Raw genomic sequence first — 24,959 nt, 5'->3', positions numbered from 1 at the left:
GTATAAAGCCCTTCATCACAAAAGCATGTGTCAAAGGACAACCTAGATCTAACTAATCAACAATCAATCACAGAACAACATGATGCAATGCAGTGTACAACAAAATAAAACCAAAGGAAACAAAACAAAGCACAAGGGAAAAGATAGCATGTTGGAAGACATAACATGCCTACCTACCCTCCCTAGACTAGCCTAGCTTGACCGGCACCATCAACCTCAGACTGTCAGTGAAGACAAGGAAAAACTCTAAAAACAATAAAATGGACAATAACATGGACAATAACAATGAGATAACAAAGTAAATTGTTGTACAGACATTTATTTGTGCACTGATAGGACAGCAGTACATAAAACACCATATCACATCACAGAATGTGAATTCCATCCTGCTGAAGATGGTAAGGTCTATTGTTATCTACCAAACAGTAGTCTGAAAGTAGAAGCCGTCATTTCACAACGGATTTGATATTATCCGTTTTGCTGGGATCAGACTCAGTGATAACCTCTATGGTGTTTATTGTTTCTGATATAGATGAAAATGTCTTTGTCCGAATCACAAATTCTATGAAGTGGGTTTGGAGAGTACTTGAGTATTCTAGACATAACCTCAGTCACACAGCTTTGAGCTTGTATCTGTTCTTTATGTTCAGAGGATTCAAGGATACATTTGCATCAACAAAAAAGACCAATATCAATTTGAATCAAGGCATGGATCTGAATGTTGTTGTGCCTCACTACTCAGCAGTGCCGTCCCTTTGTGTGCAGCACTAGATGTTATAACGCATGCAGACTACAGCTACTGAAAGGGAAATAATCAAAAAATATCCCCAACTGTAGAATCGTGGACAATAATGTTAGCAATAAGCAGATACATGGTCACCTCATAAAGTGTTTCTGTGAATCAGACATGCCAGGTTATTTGACAACAAACAATTTTGAAAAAGTTTTGTCTGATTTGCCTGGAACGGAAGTTGAATGTTGCCTCTCTGACATCTTGGTGGTATAATCAGCCATGCAAAATTCAAGCATTCTAAATAATTAACACTAGCTTATAGTATGATTGCCCCTCCCGGCCCTCCCACTCCACCCCAAATTCACATTTCATTCAGCACCCTTAAAACACACAAGGCCCCAAGTGTACGTTAGCCTGGGGAAATATATAAAGTGGTTTGCCTCACCAGTTTTAGTCTTGTTCTGAAGTTTCGGCGTTGTGTTCTCTATCAGCCGGGGACTCTGGTGGCACAACAGTTCTAACAAAGCAGCCAGCTCCACTTAAATTTCTCTGTTTTTGCCCAAGTAAACCATAAATCATCCATGGTTCATTATGACAGTTCCGGCTACGCTCCACCACATTACTGTAGGAAAACATTACGGTTACCTGTCCAGATATCCCAAATCCTAAAATTGCTATTCGGTCTGTTTTGTTTCTCCTCAGTGCCTTGGTTGATGCAATCATGGTTTTAATCATGGTTGGTTGGAAAAGTTGTTTGTGTGAGTGAGTGAGTGAGTGACCGAGTGAGTGTGTGCACATACTGTCGGCTATATTTAGCAAATTGGAGTTTTAGTTATACAAACACTTCAGAGGCAGAGCTGCTCTGGAGGCAGAAATCGTTTTGGTTGTGTTCAACCTCAATAAACCACATTTTTTAGGTACTGGAAAAAAAAACTGGTCAAAACACAGGTAACTTTTTTTTTTAAATACCAATGACTTGTTTTCATTCGTTCATGACCATGGAATTCATGATCTTTGCTACGTAGCTATAGGTAAGCTAGTTAGCTAGCCTGCTAACCTTCTTTCAAGTTCAAACTAGCCATACAAGCCTAGACTAGTAGGCTTGTATGGCTAGTTGGAACTTGGAAGGCCAGCTAGGCTAACTAGCTAACATAGATAACTTAGTATAGCTAAATTGCAATTTTTCAGTACCAAGGGTGCTTGACTTTATAGTATTATCTCCCATCTCTTACCTCTAGCCTTTTTCACTGGGCTTCAGTCTAACTGGGATGCTAACACACTAGAAAAGTTAACAAACCCTAACCCTTAGCCAGAAAAACTATGGTTCTTTGGCTCCGCCCACTGAGGTTTAATTCAACCAATGAGAATATTTCTACCTCCGCCTGTGTGAAATGTTTGACTAAAACTCCAATTTGCGCGTTTGTGTATCTGTGTGCGAGCGGCTACTGTGAGAGAGATAGGAAGTAGCACATGTAGCGAGGAGGGTGTTGCCAAAGATTTCCCATAAAAGGAACACATTGTTTATTTGCTTAACCTCTAGCACCTCTTCTGTTATTCCCTGCCTCTCCACAGAGCGGATTACTTTGTTCTAATCCAGCTCAGAGTGCCCCCACACAGCACGCGATAGTCCCTCGTCATTGCAACGGGCCAGGTATCGACACACGCGCCCCTGTTTACCTCCACAGGGCAGAGGGATTAGGAGCCCAAGCTTTGATGTCAGATTCACAGACAGTAGCGAAGCAAAGCTAAAGCCTCTCAGGGTTATTATGATATCCAAGTCCCTTTCTTCACCAGACGTTATGAAGCAACACTGTAGCTGGGAAAAGAGTAAAAGAAAAGGAAAATATACAGTACTACAGTAGCCGTTATTTTATTTGATGTTATTTTTTATTTTTATATTACTGTACTACTGCTCATCTGTACAGTAGAGATATTTGTCCTTGTTTTTGAACTTGCTTTTGTTAGGGATTCATAAAAAAGAGAAAAACGATGAACCAACCAAGAAATTCTCTCTGGTGTGTTTTGTACTTGGCTTTACTTAAAAAACAAAGATCCATTGGGGGATTTTGTATTAGCCCTTTAAGAAATGTCCAAAGGATTTCTGTCTCCAAAACAGCTAATGAGTAATTATGTTGTCTCATTCACTATTAGCAGTTCAGTAAATGCTGTTCCATTATTTATACTCTGCTGTTGCAGTCAGATTTTATCTATCTGGGGTCCTGGCATGCATCGTTTAAAGGAAATACGAAGGAATGTCTTCATTGGTATGTGTTGGTATTAAGTTTTACAGCACTACTAACACTGAGGTCAACCATTCTTGATTATCTCATGAAGGTGAATGGGGACCCTAACCCTAATTTCCCTCTTGGCCTACGGCAGAAGCAACTCCGTCCATTCAGCTCTTGGTTTTGGAGTCTGTGAACACTGCCAATGTGTTTCCCTATTGACATAATCAGGTTGAGTGGTGCTGATGCAGTGACATTTGCAGTAATGGGAGACTGATAATCCTCACACAATTGCTTCTCCACTTTTGCACTATAGGGGAGGCCATGGGGGACACACTGTGCTTCTGCAGAAAATCTGCTGCTTACCGAGTGACCGTGAACATGATAGCCTAGCCCTCACTCTTTAACTCTTATTACCCTGTGGAAAATGGAAGTCCTGCAGGATCAAACTGTCTGTGCTGACATGGTGAATGGGGAAGAGGAGCGTTGGCAGAAATGAAAGTGGCGAGAGCTCTCTCAAGTGGTAGAAAAGAAAACTTCTCCCTACCCGGCAATCATGAAGCTCTATTTTAATCCTCTTGGATTTTTATCATCCAAGCAAATAACCATTCTGTCTAAGGTTTTTAATTGCCTTTTAAAACCTTGCAGTAATTTGTCCAGATCAGATTTTCTTCTCACAGCTAAATTAAGTCTGGGAATGGCTACAGAATACATAATTTGCAGAATTGCAGAAGTAGACATTTAAATTAAATACTTAAAACTTACAGCATTAGTCAAGCAGGTGTCATTCAGGGTAGCGTCCTTGCAGAATGATTGTCTCTAGTCTCAAACTCACAAATCCTGAACACACTGCACAACAAACCATTTCAAAGAACGCTCTTGAATTGGATGAGGCAAGTAATTCTTCCAAAGCGATAAACTTGTTCTGCTTTCTTACAGTCCCTTGCATAAACCCATTAAACGCCACAGCGATGACCCCAGCTGAAGACCTTGGCTCAACATGTGATCCAGGTCCTGGCACCAGTGTTGCAGGTGTCATTCATGCTAGCAAGGACTATAGCCTCTTCTTGGGAGGAGCATTTCTCCTACCTTGAAGCCACAAGTCTTGGTGACAAACCAGTCTAGTCCAATTCCAATCAAACCATTTCAAAAGCACAACCATGACACTACACCAACTTGGAGTTTGGTCCATTGGTCACCTACCTAATATCTGATGAACAGACTGCCAACAAAATCATCTCTGTGTCTCCAGTCTCTGTTCCAGAGTACATTCTTTTTTGTAGAATTTTGTCTATTTTACCAATCCCCCAAACAAGCCTGTCGAGTTTAAATGTATGTACTAACCATCCAGCTTTTTTTTCTTATTTGAATATATATTTATTAAAAGGAGTCTCATGAGAGGAAAAGATGCACACAGCAGGAGGCTACATACACTTCTTCGAAGAGAAAGAGATTGAAGGACGTACAGAATGTGCTGACATTAAAACAGGTCACCAAAGTAGAGTAAGACATGTTATCTCTTAAGTTAGAGCTTCCATAGACACTTCAGAGACATCCAGGAGCCACTCTGACAACAAGACCTCTGGCATAGTAAGTTATGGCACAAGGGTTACAGTGAGGTGACCATACATAATGAAACCGTACATTCCCTGAGGTGACCCCAGTTCAGCTGTTAATACATATGTTGAATTTTCTTCCACAATATGCTAAAGCGTTAGCATGTGCACTGGATACAGCTATCTACCAGACTCACAGAGAAGATTTTGGTGCCATATTGGGTAAAGTGACGAATGGGCCAAACTACCAAAAAGTTGGTGAGGTCCTTCCACCACAGAGAGATTTGACTAGGCTTTGTTAGTTAAATAACATGTATTTCCAGGTTCCTAGCAGCATTATTTTCTAAATGCAATGTCTTTTTTCAAATGGAACACAATACAGTCTTCTCAACACTAAAGGAGGTTTGTGGTTCAACCCTCCCTTCAATCAATCAGATTTCTAAGCTAGAGCCAAACGTGCAGCTTGTCTTTCCATATCAGAAGCTCTCATCTTTGACCCAATCAGACAAACTCCCCCCAATCTAGATGACCATCCTCTCCATGCTTGATAATAGTGACATGATTCGCAGATAAGTAGGCGAGGGGGCTCTTCAGCTGACAAGATATTATGTACCACCACCGCTGGGTTTGCCACCACTACTCCACTGCTACTCCATATAAGACATACCCTCTGTAAATAAGCCATCATTATGTACCTACATGTGACATCAAATCTACTTATTTACATTTAAGTTAATTTAAATCCATCTTGGCTTGACTCCTCTAAGGTCATTATCATAAACTAAAACTAAAGGCGAAAACTAGGTGTTAAAAAGTTATGGTATAAGCAAAATAAAATAAAAATCTGACTTTGTGAGAAAAAAACAAAATGGGCAGAGAGTGGTTCCAAATTGAAATGATTTGAGGATGTATTGAAAAATGTACGTACATAAAATAAAAAAAAAAATCATTTATATAGATAGATAGATTACATAATACCTGTTGCAAACATACAAAATACTTGTTCTGAACTTGTCCCTTTAAAAAAATACCAAAAGTGCTAAAACAAGAACTGGAACTAAATAAAAACTAAACTTAAACTATACATTTGCAAAAAAAATAAATACAAATTAAAAAGGACTCACTGAAAACGAACTAAAACTAAGCTGAAATTAAAATAAAAATTTTAAACTATAACAAAAGTACAAACTAATGAAAAATCCCAAACCCTGGTCTCCCTGGTACTTGACAAACTTTGAGCTTCCACTACTACCTTCAGCACCAGATCTGCCTCATCCCTTTTAAAAGTCCCCAAAGCCCACACCTCCATGAGCGCTGCCTTGTTCCAGATCGCTGCTGCCAGCAACTGGAATGAGCCGAAAAAGGCTTTGAGCTGGAACCATTTTTATCTCCATGACTCAGTTACACACATTTTCCTTGGGATACTTGCAGTTACTTTCTAACCGAATGACAACTCTGACAACCCACTGTCTCCATGTTCTATCTTCGTGTTTTGATCAATCTCACCTGCGCTTGTATCCCTTGCTATATGGCTGCTATCTGTTTGTCCTTGCAGTGATATCTGTTGTTCGCCCACAGTTATCTGCCTAATGTTAAATGCACCTGCACTTCTTTCTTGAACCTATTATTATTATTATATATTGCCTCATGCCCGAGTCTGTTCTGCACTGATGCTCTTCATTTTGCCACTGTAACCCTCCCTATCTGCTGTTTCATTATGTTGTGACTTTTTCCTGGATCTATGATGTTTTTCCAGTCATGTGTTTTTTCTATCACTTTTTTCCAGAATGTCTTTGTTTCATTCCCTTCTGCCAGCCTTCCCAAAACATCTTTTGTCAGGTTGTCACTTCAATTCATAATTTGTTCCTAAATAACACGCCTGATTTCATACCAAATGACACAACTGTTATTTAGAGACATGAAAGCCAACTGTGTAAACTACACCAGAGCGATACACTATATTGAGGTGTAACGCACCTCGAATTGCAAAAATTGACTGAACAAGTGTGACTATGAAAATATGGAAATACAGAGATGAAATCCTGCTTAAAATGCAGATGTTGGGTAGATTTTTCTCCTGCAGGGCAAAGGAGATTAACATAAACTATATATGACCCACTAATTTGTCATATTCAGCAATTTGCATCAGGCAGAAATGATCTGATCAAATATCTCTCACAAAATAATTTCTCTCTCTCTCTCTTTCTCTCTCTCTCTCTCTCCTCTCTCTCTCTCTCTGTCATTCTGCGATTACAGCAGCAGATCCCCAGCCTCCCTGGTCTGCATTTTTGAGTTAACCAAATACAGATGTGCTCAGGGCTCAGAGAAATCTCAAAGTCCACTCCTGCTTCCACCCCCTACTCTGATTGGCTGTAAAAAAAAAAAAAAAAAAAAAAAGGAAGTAGAGGGGGGAAGAATTCTCCAACTTAGGTGTCACGATTTTTCCTTTTATGCCTTCTTTGTTGGTTTCCTTCACAGACATCAGTGCGATGGCCTCAGCACATGACAGAGCCGTACTCCAGGCTATATTCAACCCCACCAGCCCTTTTGGAGACGTCCCTGGCCTGAACACAGAGGAGGAATTAACTGATGATGGTGAGCGTGAGCTTCTGACTTGATGTGCCTCTGCATATCATGTCAGAGCTTTTAAGTTTATCATTTCATAGCATATTGAATTTATTTGAACGCATTCCATCCCTGGTCTAGAAAAAACATGACATTTTAATCCAAGTTGAGTTCTGGGTGACATTTCTGTGTTTTCCTTGCCACGGTACCTGTCAATTGAGTTTGAGTGCTTTTTCAACCTGTTTATCTCCCTCTGCCAGACAGTGGCTTTGACACAGAGTTGCTGAAGCAAGTGAAAGAGTTGGAGATGCAGGGTGTCTCAGCGGCAGAGGCTGGGGATTTGCAAACTGCACTTCAACAGTTCAGCCAGGCAATCCAGATTCTGCCTCAGCGAGCCTCAGCCTATAACAACCGGGCACAGGCCCTACGCCTCCAAGGGAACACAGCAGGTACATGCCACACATTCCATAATAACCCTCACTTTGCACTCGCTATCGTGTCTAACAAGGTCTCCAACAATGATCGCTATCCATAGACCCTGCAGTGTGCCGTCATATCAGTCTGTGATGTCTGAGGCCGGCACAGCGCGGCGCATCAGAGCTTTGTCTACCTGATGCAGTTTGTCAAGAGTGTTATGTGTGATGTGTTTACTTCTGGAGCTGGGTTAGCCTTGCTTCTGGTTCTTCCACCTGTCTGTTACATGGGTAACCTGATGTTTTGTGCCCCTTTTGCACAATACACATAGTCTCAAAGCTTTAAAATCCTTCTCTAACCCATCTGCTTCTCTTTATCTGAATCTCTTCCTTTGTGATTTGTGTACATTTAATAAGGGAAATAAATAAGGGATAATACGGCTTTTACCTGGGTTCACCTTGTCAGTGTACTTAATGAAAAGAGTAAGTGTCGCTAATATTTTGTACAGTGTGTATACATGAATTACAATACTCTGATTTCAAAAACGGTTACTGTAATCAGTTACAGCTTCTTATTTCTTTGATTTTGGTGACATCTTTGGTGCTAAGTGCACATTGCTGTGGTGTTTCTGCACTGCACATACCAGAGATCACCTGCCAATCAAAGCAGTACTTTTTCCTTAGGGTTTCTGTTGATGAAGTTTCCTCTATTCCAAACAAACTGCTATTGTTGTTTTTGATAACATAAACATAACTTCCTGTGCGCCAGAGGATTTTTCCAGGGAAAGATCTACCTGACAATGTTGCAAATGTAAAATGTACTGCATATAGTTTGAATTACTACTGTATTATATCAATCAGCAATAGAGAGCAGTAAAATTGAAATGTATTCATATGAAGATGTCATGGTTTATTACTTAGTACAGTATTCAGATAAGAGATACTTTTGTGATTGCTGCACTTGTTGAATTAATCAGGAACGCTCAATTGTGACCTGATAGATATTTTGAGATAATGATAGATTCAGGTTGTGGATGGTTATGACACTGTTCAAATTACAGTCTGTAAATTGGGGTCATTGTTCCTTTAACTACATATTCTATGAAGTTTGGCAAAGTAGACTAGTTACTGAGCTCAGTTTTAAGCACAGACTCAGTAATCTGTAAGAGGTTGCACTTTGAAAATCAGTTTTCCAGCCATGTCTGAGCCTCACGGTGCCCTTCTCCCCCTCAGGTGCGCTGCAGGACCTGGAGCGGGCCGTCTCGCTGAGTGGTGGCACTGGGCGAACCGCCTGCCAGGCGCTGGTGCAGAGGGGCCTTTTACTCCGGTTAGCGTGCCAGGAGGATGAAGCCAGAGCAGATTTTGCGAAGGCAGCTGCACTCGGTAGTGAATTTGCTCGACAGCAGGCGGTGGTGCTCAATCCGTACGCCGCGCTGTGCAACCGAATGCTGTCAGAGGTGATCAACAAACTACGCAATCCTGAAGTGCCTGAGATGCAATAGTGAGACAATCTGAGGAGACAAAACTGCACACTTGCACACATTTTCTGTTATGAACTAGATTAATAAAGTTTGTGATCTGTTATTTTTGTTCCAGTGATTGTGTGTTGCAGTATGTGTAAAATGAATAAGATTTAACACAGGTTGTATGATGGCTGTAACACACAGAGAATAGAGTTCTCATTTTCCTTAACAGACTGCAGTGTGTCTAAATTAGAAACATAGATTTGTGTCTTCCCATCATAGAGCATGTAAGTTATCTAATGTGATCTATTTAGAATACAATATCATGTTAAACATTCAAGTACCAGTTTTATTTCCTGTGTGTGATATAATGGTCAACATTCCCAAGAGTTCAGGCACTTTTTCTCCAGTAGATGTCAGTATTGATATTTTGAGAAACAGTCACCATCAGCAGCATTTCTTCCATTAGATAAGTAGTAGTCTTATTTCAGTCATACCTTTTTCACCAAAGCATCTAATCATAAGACAGAAAAAGAAAAAAACATCATAATTGTGCTTGTGATATGCTAAACAAAGACAAATGAGTTGATATTAGAAATTGTGATGACCATTTTTTCCTCAAACACCATAGCAATCAATTTATTTATAAATATCTGATTTGCCCAAAGGGATCATTAAAGTTTCATTAACTTTATCTTATCTTATTAGCATAACACGCTTTAGAAATCCACAAATGGATCGACAGGTGCTTAATTTATCCCATAGGGAAATATTTTAATAATCATCCTGAAGCATTTCGCAAAATGCTTTGAGATAAAATATTAAAAAAGAAGGTAACAATTTATTTTGATAGTCCACTGTTGACTCTACAATATGGCAGTTGACTGTCAACAAGATTCTCAGCAGACAGGAAACATGCATTCAAACAACCACTCCAGGTTAATTGCCTTACTGTCCTTTACTAGCCCAGACTAAACTAAACCTAACCTTAACACTAAACTTTGCCAAATTATTTTATGTTCCTAAAGTTCAACTAACCCTAACCTTAACTGTAACTTTAATCAAGTGTTTATGTGACTAAACTAAACTAACCTTAACTCCAATCCTAATACTAACCCTGAGCCATTTCTTTTACATGCCTAAACTAAACACTAACCTTAACTGAAGCTGTTGACAGTCTACCAACAGTCTATTGATAGTAATTTGAGCAGCTGTTTACAGTCAGCTGATGCACTGTTGAGTATCTACTGATACATCGTTGAGAGTCTATAGTAGAGAGGTAACGCACACCAAAACATCTTTTTGTAGAGAAGTGCTGATCACTGGTGGTAAGCAGGAGAAAACAGAAGAAAAAGTGTTGCACACTCCAGCTCCATAGAAAATACTCTTTAATTGATAACGTTTCAGCCTTGTGGCCTTCTTGACTAAAATATATGATATATGATAGTAATCATGCAATCAGGCTAAAACATTCAGGGTAAAGTAGGAGGCGTTGGGAGTCAACACTAGTCAACTAGTCACCAGTCAACACTGAACTATTGAAATAAGATGATACCAAAAACAATTTGTTCTGAAGTGACATTACAGGTTAAAGAGACTGAGAAAATCAAATCAAATACAATATGAAAGACCTCAGAAATTGCAGTTCATGCCAAAGTGAATTCTTCACACATATTAAAACCATTATTACGTGTCAGCCAGCCTTCCTTTCTGTTTCTGTACAGCAGCTTTATAATAAAACACCATTATGTGGAGGCTGTATCCACTTCACAGTCCTACAGGTACACACACACACACACACACACACACACACACACACACGTTACATCTTGTTACAGAGTTGCGGTCTGCCCACTGAGCTGTGGGACCATGGGTATTATCTTTTGTGCTTCACTTTTCCACGTGTCTGTGTGACCTCTCCCAAGCAGGCTAAAGCCACCGGCTCGCTGCGCTCCTCCCTCTGGTAGAAGGAGCAGGCTTTCAGGTGCTCTGACATGGAGGGGGTGTTGCTGAAGCTCCATCTGTCCACAGTGGAAAACAGACAGCTGAACTCCCATACCTGCAAAACACAGAGAACAGGGTTGAAGTAGGGTGTAGGAGGCTGCTGTCATGGCACAGCATCTATATATACTGTAGCTGCACAATCATTTGTAATACTCCTGGAATCTAGATCACAACATATCTGTAAATTTACCGCATAGCAGTGCGTGACGTTATTGTTTTTATCCACCCATTAAAAAATTACACAAATTATACCTTTCGCTGGGGAACAGATGCCCAGCTGTCACACACAGTGTTATCAACATGCTGTGTTTCTGTGACTGATCGCATATCTGGCTTGTTGTTGTGTGCCCATGTTTACTGGCAGCGAGGACTTGGTGGCATTCCAGATCGCTGATATCATCGGCATGCTCTCCGTCCCATGATGCAGTGCAGTACAGAGATAGTCATTGTAAAAGCCCCCCACCCCATTATACATTTACACTGATTTATCCTGTATTAGTGCTGCAGCTGAGATGTTTTTTTTTAAATGTTGTACTGTAGAACAAAATCAGTGTGTTGCAAGATAAAATTTTCGTGCTTCTCAACCGGCTAGTTACTTTTCCCTGTACATCCAATGTCAGAAAAGACAGCAAAAATGTGTTTTTTTTCCAAACGGTTCCTACTGGGGATGGATCCAAGGTGCAGCAGTTTTTTGGATAAGGATGCAGTAAAACGTAGGAAATCCACAGTGGCTGCATCTGTAGGTGCACACCCGTCGATGCCAGTGTGGCTGTGATTCAGTTTGTAATATTGTGAAAGAGGACTGCTGAGAGTGAGGGGGCTGTTCACAATGCAACAGCTGTCACGCTGTATGAACGACTGAAATTTTCCAGTGACAGTTTCCAGAATGCAGTCTGATACCGAAGGGGATCTGATATGGCAGTCAGTAACTTTGCTTTCACTGTCTTCTGGCTGGACTGCATCAGGTTGGGAAATAATAGATTAGATGAGATGGAGTTGTAGTGAACCAAAGAAAAAAACTTAACTGAATTACAACTATAGATAATGTAATAAATCTAAACACAATAAAGCCGATGATGTAATAAAAAGCTAGTAAAAGCTTCAACTTGTAATAAAATTTTTGACAATTGCATTACAACATTGTAATAACTTATTACATGATTGGCTGGTCATTACATTATTGGCTTGTAAAAGATTTTTGGGCTGAATAATGTAATAACTTAAACAAATAATAATAATAATAAAACAGTCTGAAATGTCTTCAAAAGCTTTGCACATGAAGTGAAATGTGTATGAAAGTTGTGAGAAATCTTCCCAGTAATAATCATTGGGACTAAAGTATTTCACTTTTATAACAATTACCTAACGTGAAATTCACTCTGCCACTCTAAAATACATCAGATTTCATGCTTTTCCATAAAGATATCTTGTTATCAGTTAACATACTGCATGGAAACTAGTGTTATTTTCTTCATGTATAAGAAACAATTTTGTGGTTGTAGTTTTTTCTCTGACCACTAGGTGGCTTTTGTCAGGGGGCTCCACTATCTGCTGACCCTCCATGACCATTTCCTTTTCTATCTGCTAGCTTTGCTCTTCTTTTGAACCAAGTTGAAAGGTAAGCTCGGCTGTTTAGTAAAATGAAAGCAAACAAACATTAGACATTGTCTCTTCAACATCACATCAGTATACTATTTGTACAAAACAGCCAATACTATCAATCTTGCTAGATCAGTCTACTACTGTAGCTAGATAGGCTAGCTGCTAGCTAGACAGTGTCATAATGTGGTTCAGTTTAGTATTTGTTCACAAGTCTGTTCATAACAAGAGATACAGAAGCATTTATTAAATATTAATCTGACATGTAAGTCTATATTCCCAGCTGCATGGCTGTTGATGGATCTTTTCTTTTAGTGTGCATCAGAATAATAAATTAAAGTTCACCTAAGTTCACATTGTAAGCCATCAGTCAGTATAAACATGCAGTGGCTCATATGACATGTCAGTTTCATTGCTGATTCACAGAGAAGCAGTGATCTAATTCAGCTGAGACACTGTGGATTTTAGCTGTCCAGAGCCTGACTGGTGACTGCTACTGCCATGCTAATCACTCACAACTGTTTACAAATAACAACTTCTTTCCATAACACTTGAAGAGATTTCAGTGATAATACATCATTGGTGGGGGTTATTACATTATTCAGCCAAAAATGCTTAACAAGCCAATGCATTATTTGATTACTAGTTCAGGAATCTATTATATTATCGGCTTTTTATTACATTATCGACTTCATTACATTTAGTTTTATTACATTATCAGTAGTTATTATATTATTGGCCTCTACATACCAGCATTATTTTGCACAACATGAAGTAATGGTTTATCATGATTTCTGATGATTAACAACTTTCCAAGCAGCAGTGTGCCAAATGGATTAACTTGTCTGTTTCCAAAAGCCAGTGAAATTAATCAGATTGTTACTGAGCTGGTTTAATTAGAAATTACACTCCTGATTAAGATTACTGATTAAAACGGGGATCAGTGAGTGTGTGACTAGTTGCAGTTTTGAGCAAGTAATCACACATTTGTAACAGATTACAGAGATTACATTTTGAAAGTAAACCCCCAAACCTGGTTGATTTTCTGATGCAGTAGTGATGCATGAGCTCTCAGCAGTTAAATTAAAAGGTTTCTGGCAGCTGGTTCAAACAGTCAAGCCAACAAAAACAAGCAAAAACTATTCATTTCTAGAATATAAAAAAAAAACAAGAAAAAACAAGAAAATCTAAAAGGATACTTGCTTTCTTTCGACATTTCCAGGAGGTTCCCCCGTGGGAGTATGTCTTTTTCTCCCACTTGAGGGAGACCATCCCTCTCTCCTGCAACAGCGTGGCACACACATCTCTCATCAGACGGGAGACCTGGGCTAGCTGCGATAATGTAAAACTGTCAAGGTAACCAGCAATGTGCTGAAGGATCTCAAAGGGCAGCCTGCTCAGGGGATCTAGATTACGTGCTCGATTTCGCTGAGGGCCGAAGGTTTTCCCGCCTTCAAAGAGGGATGAAGAGACCGTTGGTCGGAGGGCAAAGGTGCTGAGATCTGGGCAGTATTTGATCGTGGCTCGGTGGCCAGCAGGGTGGAATCTCGTCTGGCTAAAAGTGCAGCCCAGGTAAGCTAAAGGGCACCGTTGTTCAAACCAGCCATTCAGACAGGCTTGTATGTCTGAGTGTACATTCCTAAAATGAGAGCCGTATTCGTCGCGGCGGAAGAAGTGGCCACAGATGTAATTGAAAGCCGAACTTGTTTTATTATGTCTTCTGGTGACAGATTCTGCTTGAATATGTACATAAAGACCGTTGGGTTTGTCTGCGAGGACGTCGGTAAGCGTTGCATCGATCTTGAATGGAGCAGAGGCGAAGTTGTACGTCTGCGTTCCTGTATCTACATACAGGCCGTCTATTCCCACACTCTCTGAGATCAGATGTCCTCTCAGCTCCTTTTCCAGCGAGCACAACAACGTTGCGCTCACCTCATCATTCTTGGGAAGATCTTCAACTGACATGCCTAAATCTGCAGTGTCAACACTTCGGTGCGTGCTCTTGGCCTTACGTGTGGGGTCCCTCAGATGATTACGTTTTGCCCGGTAGCTGGTGGGAACGTTAAATGACCGGAGGGTTTGAACCTCTATGGGCTCCAGGTTTCCATAAACAAAATCCTTTTCTCTTGGGGTACAAGCAGCAAGTTGGCCAAAATTAATTAGCATCGCCCCATTGTGCGCCAGATACATGTTATATTCAGCAATATTGACCTCTTTGCTTAACCTCTCTAGGACTCCGTCTTGCCATGGTGCGAGGCCAGTTGCACCATACTCCTGACCCTGCTGTGAGTCTCTTGTCTCTCTGCAACTCTTCGATGATTCTTGCTCTTCCTTTACACCACAAGAATCAGTTTGTTTATCCAGGTTTTTCACAGTTTGCTTGCATCCCTCCATCTCCTTTCTAAACATTACCTCCCAGGAACTGTAATTTTGAATACTCTCTAAGTTTCTATTCTTGGCCAACGCATTCCTCTCCTCTTGACTCAGCTCTTTATCCTCCATCCTAACATAGTCATTTTCTGTAAATTCACAACAATCAAAAGAATTGGCAGCTCCATCTGCGGGACTGCTGCCCCCAACAGCCATGTCTTGAAGGTCCGGTTCCTCAATGACCTCCATCAGCTCAGGAAAAACGTTCTTCATCTTGATGGACCTGAATAGCAGCTCTTGGTCCCTGAGAGCCGTAGCAACGTCCAGTTGTTCTTCGGTCCGTGGGTCTCCGGACACATTTCTGTAAAAGGCCGAGTCAGTGTCCGAGACGGGCCAACGGTTCCACTCCTGAGAGCAGCTGACCACACTGGCGGGACAGACCTCCAGGTGCTTGGCAAGTCTGCGGCGGAGCATGGAGACGGGACAGCCATAGCCGGCATTGAGGCAGGGGACCTTCTCATTGGGACAGAGAAGCAGGTGCTCCTCTTCCTTGCACATATGCAGTGTGGCACCGCAGTTTCTACGGCACTTGATGACCACGCATGAGACAGAGATCTGCACCGGGACTTGACAGTGGACGTTGTAACACTTGTCGCAATGCTCATGCTGCCCCACTGGGATCTTCCTGCTCTTCACCTTCAGAGAGAAAAGATGGCTCAACAGAAAGTTTGAAATGCCTCTTGATGCATATTGTAACTAATGAAAAGCTATAACTATAAACTGACTGTATTTTTGTATTGTATTGTTTTTTTTTATAAGGAAGGTGAGAATTATGTTTTGTTATGAATGTTAAAATAATTGAGTTGACCCCAAATTCAACATGCAAAAAGAAATGCACTTACCATTCTGGCTTATATGTATGTATACAAGGGTATGACCATCTGAAAAAGAGTTTCAAGCCATAAACACTGTAGTAGAACATTTTAAAATTTTCCCATTTTGATTTTTTACACATAGCAAAGTTTATCAATAAGATAGAAATCTACTACCCGGGATGATAGTGTTAATTTTTACACATCTGAGAAGAAATAAAAAAGGAAAATTGTAAAAGTTTGTTCTGACAGTAGTAAGTATTCAGAAGTTATATCTATCAATCGATCAATCAGTCAATCAGAATTCATTTGTATAGCACTTTTCATACAAACAAATGTAACACAAAGTGCTTCACAGACTAAAACTTCATAAGGCACAATAAAACTGAGGAAACTTCACAGATGATAACTTGATAGGACACAGTCAAACTAAGGAAACACCAGAGACCAGATTAAAACAAATAAAACAAGATAATAACAAGATAAAAACCCTACAAGATTAAGATGTAAAAGCTAGACTAAAAAGGTAGGTCTTGAGTTTGCTTTTAAAAATGTCAACACCCTCTGCAGCCCTCAGGTCTTCTGGGAGGCTGTTCCAGAGGCGAGGACCGCAGAAACTAAAAGATGCCTTACTGTGGGTTTTTATTATAACAAGACTTTATTATCTATATTGCCTTTAAAATACAAAGAGGAATTACATTTTCAGCTAGATCAATATAAGCCATTCTGAAAAAAATGAGGAAATGTACAGTATATTTTGTTTTAGAAAATAGAGAGGTTAACACCAGCATCAACAGTAAAAATTTCTCACCCTTTGTTCCACTGTGCCTGTCACCTTGTGTTTGCTTGCACCTCAGAATAACCTCTGCACTGTGTCTGGACATTATAAATAGCCACAACAGAGGGGCAGACAAGCCAGTGGGACGGGGCACCATTGTCACACAGCCATTAAGAGGCAAGGTCAAGTTACAGCCTCTACTATTACTGGACTGTGAGTGTGTGGTGATAATATGACAAGCGTTGTAATCAAAACAACAACTTAACGTGAGTGTTCAAATCAGCCCTTTTACATCATCTGCATATATATTGTTATAACAAACCTGCATGGTTTAGGTTTTATTCTTCCTTTTCCAGTTCCAATTGTATATATGTTTTAATAATTCCTTCCAAAATTATACAGCTATACATGAAAATATGGACACTTAGACTTAAAAAATGATTGATGGCACGAAATCAAAATACTTTTTTTTTTTTAAAAGGATTTTACAAATGGTTCCTCTGTTTTTTAAGGGTTGTTTTTGTTAGAGGTGTTAAATAATGAACTATAAATGCTGAATAAAAAGATAGATAGTGTTTGAGAGGAGTACTTTTTGCATAGTCTCATTTGTGGTGATTCATACATTCCACTAGATGTCAGTAGCAGACTTTACAAAACTTTAATAATAATCATGTTCTTCCAGCAGGTGTCTCTGCTGTCAGTAACAACCATAACCTTGATTTGACACATTTAAGGGGGGGTGAGAATGTCAGGTCAAGGTGAGAAAGGTGTTTATTTTTAGAATGACATCGAACTTGAGAACCAGCAAACACATCTGTGGTGTGCTGAGGATTTCTGTGCTAGGAGTAGAACCTGTTGTTTGGACATCAAATTAAACTAGCTTGTACTGTGGCTAATGCACAACAACCCAAATCATCTGGTAGTCTTCATGCAACTGTTTTTTTTTTTCACCTGGCACAGATTACAATGAACAGCTTGTCAGAGGCAGCTGTGTGGCTTTCTATAGGCTCTGTAATCAGCATACATTTCATCAAGAGACTTTGCTACTCCAAATGCCTTGTTACCATACAACAGCAGCACAGCTGAGACTGGGGAATTCTATTGTTTGGGGTTAGATTAGTCTTATGCAGCTTTCCAATTGCTTTCAAGCAGGTGTACTGATTGAAAGACATTTTGGCAAAATGGCTTTGTTTATTCGGTATTATTGTTGCCACATTCACTGATACCCTTTTCAAATGAACTCTAGTTTAACTTAATAGGCTAGTAACACTTTACTTTGTATAGGTTTATTCCAAATCTCCATAAATATTTAAAATCTCCATAAGATCTAATGTACTTAGAAGGGTGTAGCAGCACAATGTAAGGACAAACCACTATGTTTGTACATTTTATACTCCCTTGTAAGTACTTTTAGAATGCTGTTAATTTCTCTTCATTAAATGCACAGGATCTGTGGTAACTAAACCTTATTGTTTACTACTATACTGTATGTATACTGTTGTTTTTTGTTTTTTTTTGCTGGTTAATATACTGGAATAGAGCCTGGAATAGTCCCTTTGTAAAGTGTTACCAAGGGATTTTTTGCAAAATGACAAGATGTTTAACAGAACACAGTAACCTCTTATTAAGATTCATTTTAGCACTCAGTTTGAACTCTTACGCAACCTGGCAGCTCAAAAAGAGGATAATTACAGCTTGCCCATTTTCTGTAGCAGGGATTTGAACAATTTAAAGGCTATGGGTTAATGATTCATCCAAGCTCCAGTATATTGGTACAGTATGTTGCGTGTCATTTAATTCTAATTTCATGTTGTAAAATGTGATTGGACAACTTTAAATAGAGAAGGAAAAAGTAAAATCTGATTAATATCCAGGCCCTTCAAAAGCTGTGAGCACACAGCAAGACTGATATAAAGTATCGTGACTGCATGGATTCAAACTTGATGTTGAAAGTACAGTACATCCTCAGATAGTTTATCCTACGAACACTGCTTACCATAAATCTCACCCAATTCTCTCCTAGAGTTTCCCACATATTGCTATTCCTCTTAAGGATCGCCCCCATTTTTGGCTTTCCATCTAGTTTATTATGCCTGGCACAAACATATTAATAAGCTGAAACCATGGGGATGTCATACAGAAAAATGTAATAAAAAAATGTAGACCTAGGAAAATGTGTTGGTCACAATTGGTACTGTTTCTATTACAGAGTGTGGCCTAGCAGGATCCTATAAATAAGCTTCAGAAGGCTGTGAATTGTATGTTATGAAAATGAAAATGTACCAGCCCCCGGAAAACTGTGCTTGCTCCAAAATGGGTTTGAACTTTTAAGCTGATAAGCCAAAAACGGCGTCCTTATCACAACTGATTGCGTTTTTTGGCAGGTGAAAACCATATGATGAAAACCATAAATCTGTTAATATTCAGAATGCCCTTGTACTGATGTCTTCAACCTTCAAGATCCCTTGTTCTCCTGCTCAAAACCTATTCAGGAATGTATTACATATGTCAGTTTTTTATTCTTCGAGGGAATTTTAAGAATAAAGGGACTCATAAACCGTCTCCATCACCTTCAAGGCACTAAAGCCTACATAACCTGACGCTGCAAATGACCCCATAGCTGTGGGACAAATTCTACAGTATATGGCTTTGGATGGGTGTGATGCTGCTAGCCCCTTCTGGACGCCATATTGTAACATATGGTCAGGCAAAAATAGGAGAGACATTGTGCATACCCGACTTCACACCCAGTTATCACCGTTTTCCTCATTATACATAACCATCGGCCATTTTCTCCCCCCTCCATTTAATTAAGAGGGTGTCATACACATTTTCTTTTAAATCCCTTTGCCGTTCAACTCTTCCAGCCTCTTGTCGGACCTGATTGAGGACAGGGAGTAAGGCTTGCTAACCCTAGCGAATGAACATGCAAATGTTTATGGGCATATCAATTTAGCTTCCAGCCTTTCTGAACCCAATATTCTGCTTTTAATTACAAAGACTAATTAAAACTACCTTGTAATGATGTCTTTATAGGTTCCCTCCGGGGCAGGGTACTTTGTCTCATTTTGCAACATTAATGGAGAATACATTGAAGAATGACAAAAACTCAAAAATTGTAAATGAGGCATTTGAATCAACTTGCTTTCATAATGGCAGGAGCTAATAACTGCTGAAAGAAGGAATACTTAGTAAAAGAAAAGTTGTCAGCACCAAGTCATTTCATGGCCAAAAAACAGCCACAATAAATGATAGATCATATAAAATTCATGAAAGTAGTAAAACAGCTTGTTGTAGACAAGTTAAATAATAAAGTGCCACTGAAGCCATTTATCAGTTCTGTGTCTTGTCCCTGTGGGAAAATCTTTATATGTGCAATGAAGAACTCTCTCTCAGAGGTTTCACTAGCATTACTCTATAGAGGAGAAATGAAAAATAAAACATCCAGATTGTGTGCGTTTGCTAAACCTCCACAAGGTTTGACTTACTGCTGGTCTGATGTCCAGTGCAGGGTCTGTGTGTGTGTGTGTACACCAAGATGAAATGTGGTGAGAAACATGTTGAATGATTGTTTGTTGTTTGTTAAGGTATTCATCATTTTGTTTGCTCATTGGTTACATGAGTAGAGATGATTAGTTATGAGTGCATGCAGTTACACTGCAAAACCCCTAACAACCATGGGGGGCGCCATCATGAAGGTCCAGTGGAGAATTGGCTGTACACAAATAATGCCTAAATATATAACAACAGGACAAGAAAAAGAAAGATAGTTGACAAAGATTTAGCACTACGACTTCAGCTTGGTTAACCTGAACAAACAGTGGGTTTTTGGCTTTGTTAGCTACTGTAGCTAACTAGCAAGCATGCTAATTTAGCAAAGCAACCAATGCTAATGTTAACGTGCAACTACTAGCCACCTACTTACGCTAGCTTCTACTAGATAGCAAGTGTGCAAATCAGATGTTTTTACAATAGGGCAGTGACAGCTGACCAGATACAGTGATATGCTAGCTAACAAGCTAAAAATCAATCAGATTTATCAGTGGTGAAATGATCAATTCCCGGTCAAAAACAGCACAGCAATGAATCATGTCTGTTGAATTGTGTTGAGGCGGACTGTTGTAATTAGTCTTATGCAGCTTTCAAATTGCTTTCAAGCAGGTTTACTCATTGAAAGACATTTTAGCAAAATGGATTTGTTTATTCTTATTATTGTTGCCACATTTACTGATATCCTTTTAAATGAAGTCTGGTTTAACTTAATTGGCTGGTAACACTTCACTTTGCATACATTTATTCCAAATCTCTATAAATATTTCAAATCTCCATAAGATCTAATGTACTTACAAGCAGCACAATGTAAGGACGACACACTACATTTGCACATTTTGTATTCCTTTGTAAGTACTTGCCAGAGGAAAGACATCACCTGAAAGCCCTCATAGGCCTGTATGGGGATTTGGTGGTGTGACCACAATTCAGTCTAACATGCACAGTCTGATTCTGCATTCCTGTGTTAATTGGCCAACATATCCCTCCTGAACTCTGGATGTATATTATTGTACGTGCGTCTATTTGTATGCAAATCATTCTTTGTCACCGAGTTCCAACTTATTCCTTCTCAGTTTCTGTTGCTTGTCTGTAATAATGCATAATTTTATCTGGGATGGACAAAAAAGCAGCAGAATGCCATACAACAGACATTGATAAAGATAATTTCTTCTCTGGTGGTGGAGCTAAAATAGTCTCTGTGTGTTTCTGCTGTTGTGGGGCTGGATGATAAGGAGCAGACGCTGATAAGAGACCTCAGTGGAACAGTTGGATATCACTCCCATGGCTAACCTTGTACTACTTTCCCAACAAGTTTAGTAATGCATCTCAGAGGTGTGTGTGTGTGTGTGTGTGTGTGTGTGTGTGTCTATGTGTGTTTGTGTGTCTCATATATACGTCTTGATATTATCATATTGGAAGGACAAATGATTCATATGTTGCAGTTGTAACATTTCTGTGCTGGTCCCAGCTGTGACAATAGACTTTGGTAAGATAGCTAAACACAGCAGTAAAATATCTGATCCATGCATCTCAGCATTTCAAAAGGTTTGGCATCTTGCTATGGGCCTCCACTGTCTTTACAAGCCCAAAACAGACAGAAAACGAACACGTACCAATGAAAATGAAGCAAACAAATACGGATGCAATTGGAATAGACATGCTTTAATGCCTTTAATGGGTGACTAATGATATTGATTCAATCTAATTGCAAATACAGGACTAATGGCACTTCTCTAGACAATTGAGCTCCACTGAATCGGAAACAGTGAAGTGGACAACAAAAGATAGGTGGGTTAGTGCTGTCGCCAAACAAGGTCTTTATCTAGATCTGCATCCATGTCTAACCCCTGCCTAAAAAGTTTCAGCATTTCCATCCTTTGAATTTCAAGTTTGATGCTTACTTGGTCGATGAAATTTTGTTCTATAAAATGTATGCAGACTGAGTAACATAGGTGCCTCGCCAAACTCTATACAAAAACTGCAAAGACCTTTAGCGTAGAGAACATCACTCCTTTTCAACTCGAAGCACGACAGTCAGGATATCCTCAATTGAGCCACAGGGATCAGAAATGTATGAAATACCCTGCTGTGGTTCTCCAATTACTGCCACCAATGTTTACCCCTGAATCGGCCTAGGTTTTCCCAGCATGCCCTCTCTTGGTCGTGGTCTCACAGAACTGATGCCCGCAGCTCCTCTCCAAACGGGGGCGTGACTCAGCTACACAACTCCGGGGGAACTGCCACTCTCATGCTCCATTAGCCGCTGCGTCCCCAGTGGATGAAGAAAAATGTATTCACTACTGGGATACTGCTACCACAGACATCTAAATAGCAACCATTTGTCCTTTCTGTTGCCTTCCTGGTGCTGCGGATGACCTCATGGCTGGAAGCACGCTTGTGGTTAAATCAGCAGAGTGGAAACTAAGTTTATAATCACAGCATGCGAGGATCATAGGTTGCCACTGATTGTTTTCCTCTTGTATTGCGTTCAAAGATGAATAATGGGCTGTTTTGTCCGTACACAAATAGGGTGCATCGCTTCTGTACAACACATTTTTGAGCAAACTCATTTTTGCAACAAAGTAATGCAGCAACTTTTCAGAAATGCCGGTCTGAGGAGGGATTTACTGCAGGAGTCAGGATGATGGTATTAGGTATCAGTGACTATGTAGATGTGGGAGTAGCCCCATAAACCCTGTGGATTAGCCATGGCTAAATCCAGAGGGAAATCATGGAGTTGTCTCTGTCAGACAGCCAAGCCTGTAGTTCTAAATGGGATGAATCACAAAGCAAATGCTCAGGTCACTGCTGCAATATTGATTACCAATGGAAGATGTCTGACTCTCTTTCTCGAGTCTCACTCTTTTACCCTCACCAGACCCTTACACACCCACACCCACACACACACACACACACACACACATACGCACACACACAGATGTGTTGTAAGGCTCCCTCCCAGATGTAATTTGTTGTAGATTACTCATTCCCTGCATCAAATTGTAATCAGTCACAAATTGGAATACTCAGACTCAATAAACGAAAGAAATCAGATTATTTTCAGTTACTTTTGGATTGCTGGACTTCCGAAATTGAGTACTGATTCCAATTTATAATCATATTAGCGTTTATAATGTCACAGTCTAGACGCCGTTCCCCCTCCATCGTGTTTCTAAGTAATACTAGTGATGCTCCATTTTTCAAAAGTATCTGTAATCTGATTACTGGACATTTTCCTATCATTGTATCATTTTTTAATAACCTGTGACAGATTACAGTTACTATGTTTTATAATTGGATTACTGTAATCCCAATACATGTCCCCAGCACATAACACACATGCAGCAGGCACAGGAGTATTCTTTTTTTATTTCAAAATAAAAGCTATAGAGTGTCTTATATTACGTAAATCGATTTTCTACAGAATGTTGTAGCAAGCAACAACAACAACTAGATCATGCTCTGTTCTTTGTCTGAACCCTGTGTTTCCAAGGATATCATCATTTGCAGTGGGAATGGATGTATTTCAAAATGTATATAGGAGATGAGATGTAAAAATGGGCTAAAGCATATCCAATAAAAGGCACATACATGGCAATTGCTTTTATAGACTCGTTTGTAATTTACAGTGGAAATGTTTTTTAATGGGCATTTGTTCAACATACAGCATCATTCACTGGGCAGACATTACGTTTGACGGCTTGGTGGGGTGCTTATTGAAGTGCTGACCCCATCCTTCGCTCATTAAATTGATTCATGGATTCAATAAGTGGGGCACAGGCAGCAGGTGTGCATGACGGCGGGCACACAAGGCTCACAGGCATCCATCACGCTGATCAGGTATCTTCAGATCCAGCTCCATTCAGCACTCTCGCAAGACCCCTGCAGATGCTGCTGGCTTACAACCTGGCCGAACCCATCCACATACACACACACACACACACACACACACACACACACACACACACACGTGCATACACAGATGCAGACACACACATCTTCACACGCCCACTGCTTCAGTTTCATAATTCTAATTGCGCAACGGCCGTTCAGGCCAAATGCCAATTGGGGTTAAACTGTTGTTGGAAAAGAAATCATTCATGTTACACTAGACATTAAATGTCCTGTCCGCAGCTCCACAGCTACAACAGAAAATATGACGAATGAAGACATTTTTTACATTCTTCAATTGATTGATACAAGGATAATGAGAATGCAACAACCAAGTGAGTTTTTAATGTATGGCAAAGCTGAAAAGGGTTAGGTTACATCTGTAATATTTGTAATCAGAGCACAAAAGACATGTGAATTAAGATGGACTGAAGTTTAAAATACAGTTTTATGTAATCTCTGTACCTGTGGTCTCTCATATTGAAAAATAAGAAACAAAAGCTTATACACTGCCTCATACAGATTTCATACAGATGTAATATACTCCATAGAGAATGAATTGGAAAAGATTGAAAAAGTGACCTTGACAGTAGATAGACAGGAAAATTAAGAAAGGGCCAGGCATTTGGCACTATAAATGATAAATGGTGAGAATGGTAGCATTTATACCTGAACCAGTTCATTTTGCCATGCTGACTTACAAACAGAACAGCACCATCAACATTGTACCAAAAACTTGCTTGATTTTGGCTCATTAGCTTTGCACAATTAAAACTTTTTTGCTAGCACCATCTGTTCCCTTGGTAATGCCTGAGGTTCTGACTCATACCTGGCACAAAATCAATCAAATCCCACAATTAATACAGGATTCTTGAAATGGTATGCAATGGTAACATTGCTACTCAGTAAATAGGACAAGCCTTATTAACAGCCTGTCA

The 24,959-nt window shown here is 39.8% G+C and overlaps 2 protein-coding genes across 2 annotated transcripts; one reads left to right on the top strand and one right to left on the bottom strand.

Moving 5' to 3' along the window:
• Positions 1-6,934: 6,934 nt before the first annotated feature.
• ttc36 (tetratricopeptide repeat domain 36) lies at positions 6,935-9,074 on the top strand. Its single transcript, XM_071541719.1, has 3 exons — positions 6,935-7,109; positions 7,340-7,528; positions 8,726-9,074. Exons 1-3 carry the CDS (start codon positions 6,965-6,967, stop codon positions 8,992-8,994), a joined length of 603 nt encoding a protein of 200 aa, XP_071397820.1. The 5' UTR covers positions 6,935-6,964; the 3' UTR covers positions 8,995-9,074.
• A 1,757-nt stretch (positions 9,075-10,831) lies between these two features.
• LOC139663157 (F-box only protein 40) lies at positions 10,832-16,906 on the bottom strand. Its single transcript, XM_071541720.1, has 3 exons — positions 16,901-16,906; positions 13,762-15,624; positions 10,832-11,014 (listed from the first exon to the last, which is right to left on the bottom strand). The coding sequence occupies exons 1-3, from the start codon at positions 16,904-16,906 to the stop codon at positions 10,832-10,834; spliced, it is 2,052 nt and encodes a 683-aa protein (XP_071397821.1).
• Between the last annotated feature and the right edge of the window lie 8,053 nt (positions 16,907-24,959).

Source organism: Centroberyx affinis, unplaced genomic scaffold, assembly GCF_046629955.1.
Source record: "Centroberyx affinis isolate AG114_WGS23_722 - 3 ecotype Tasmania unplaced genomic scaffold, CSIRO-AGI_Caff_v1 ptg003934l_1, whole genome shotgun sequence".
In the NCBI taxonomy this organism is placed as follows: domain Eukaryota; kingdom Metazoa; phylum Chordata; class Actinopteri; order Beryciformes; family Berycidae; genus Centroberyx; species Centroberyx affinis.
This window is presented reverse-complemented; position numbering and strand designations above follow the sequence as displayed.

Excerpts from the sequence above, each read along its gene's own strand:
- ttc36 (XM_071541719.1), top strand. The coding sequence starts at position 6,965 with ATGCCTTCTTTGTTGGTTTCCTTCACAGACATCAGTGCGATGGCCTCA. Across the intron at positions 7,110-7,339 it reads GGAGGAATTAACTGATGATG|ACAGTGGCTTTGACACAGAG; the intron begins GTGAGCGTGAGC and ends TCCCTCTGCCAG. Across the intron at positions 7,529-8,725 it reads CCTCCAAGGGAACACAGCAG|GTGCGCTGCAGGACCTGGAG; the intron begins GTACATGCCACA and ends TCTCCCCCTCAG.
- LOC139663157 (XM_071541720.1), bottom strand. Across the intron at positions 11,015-13,761 it reads CCTGGAAATGTCGAAAGAAA|GTATGGGAGTTCAGCTGTCT; the intron begins GCAAGTATCCTT and ends TGTGTTTTGCAG.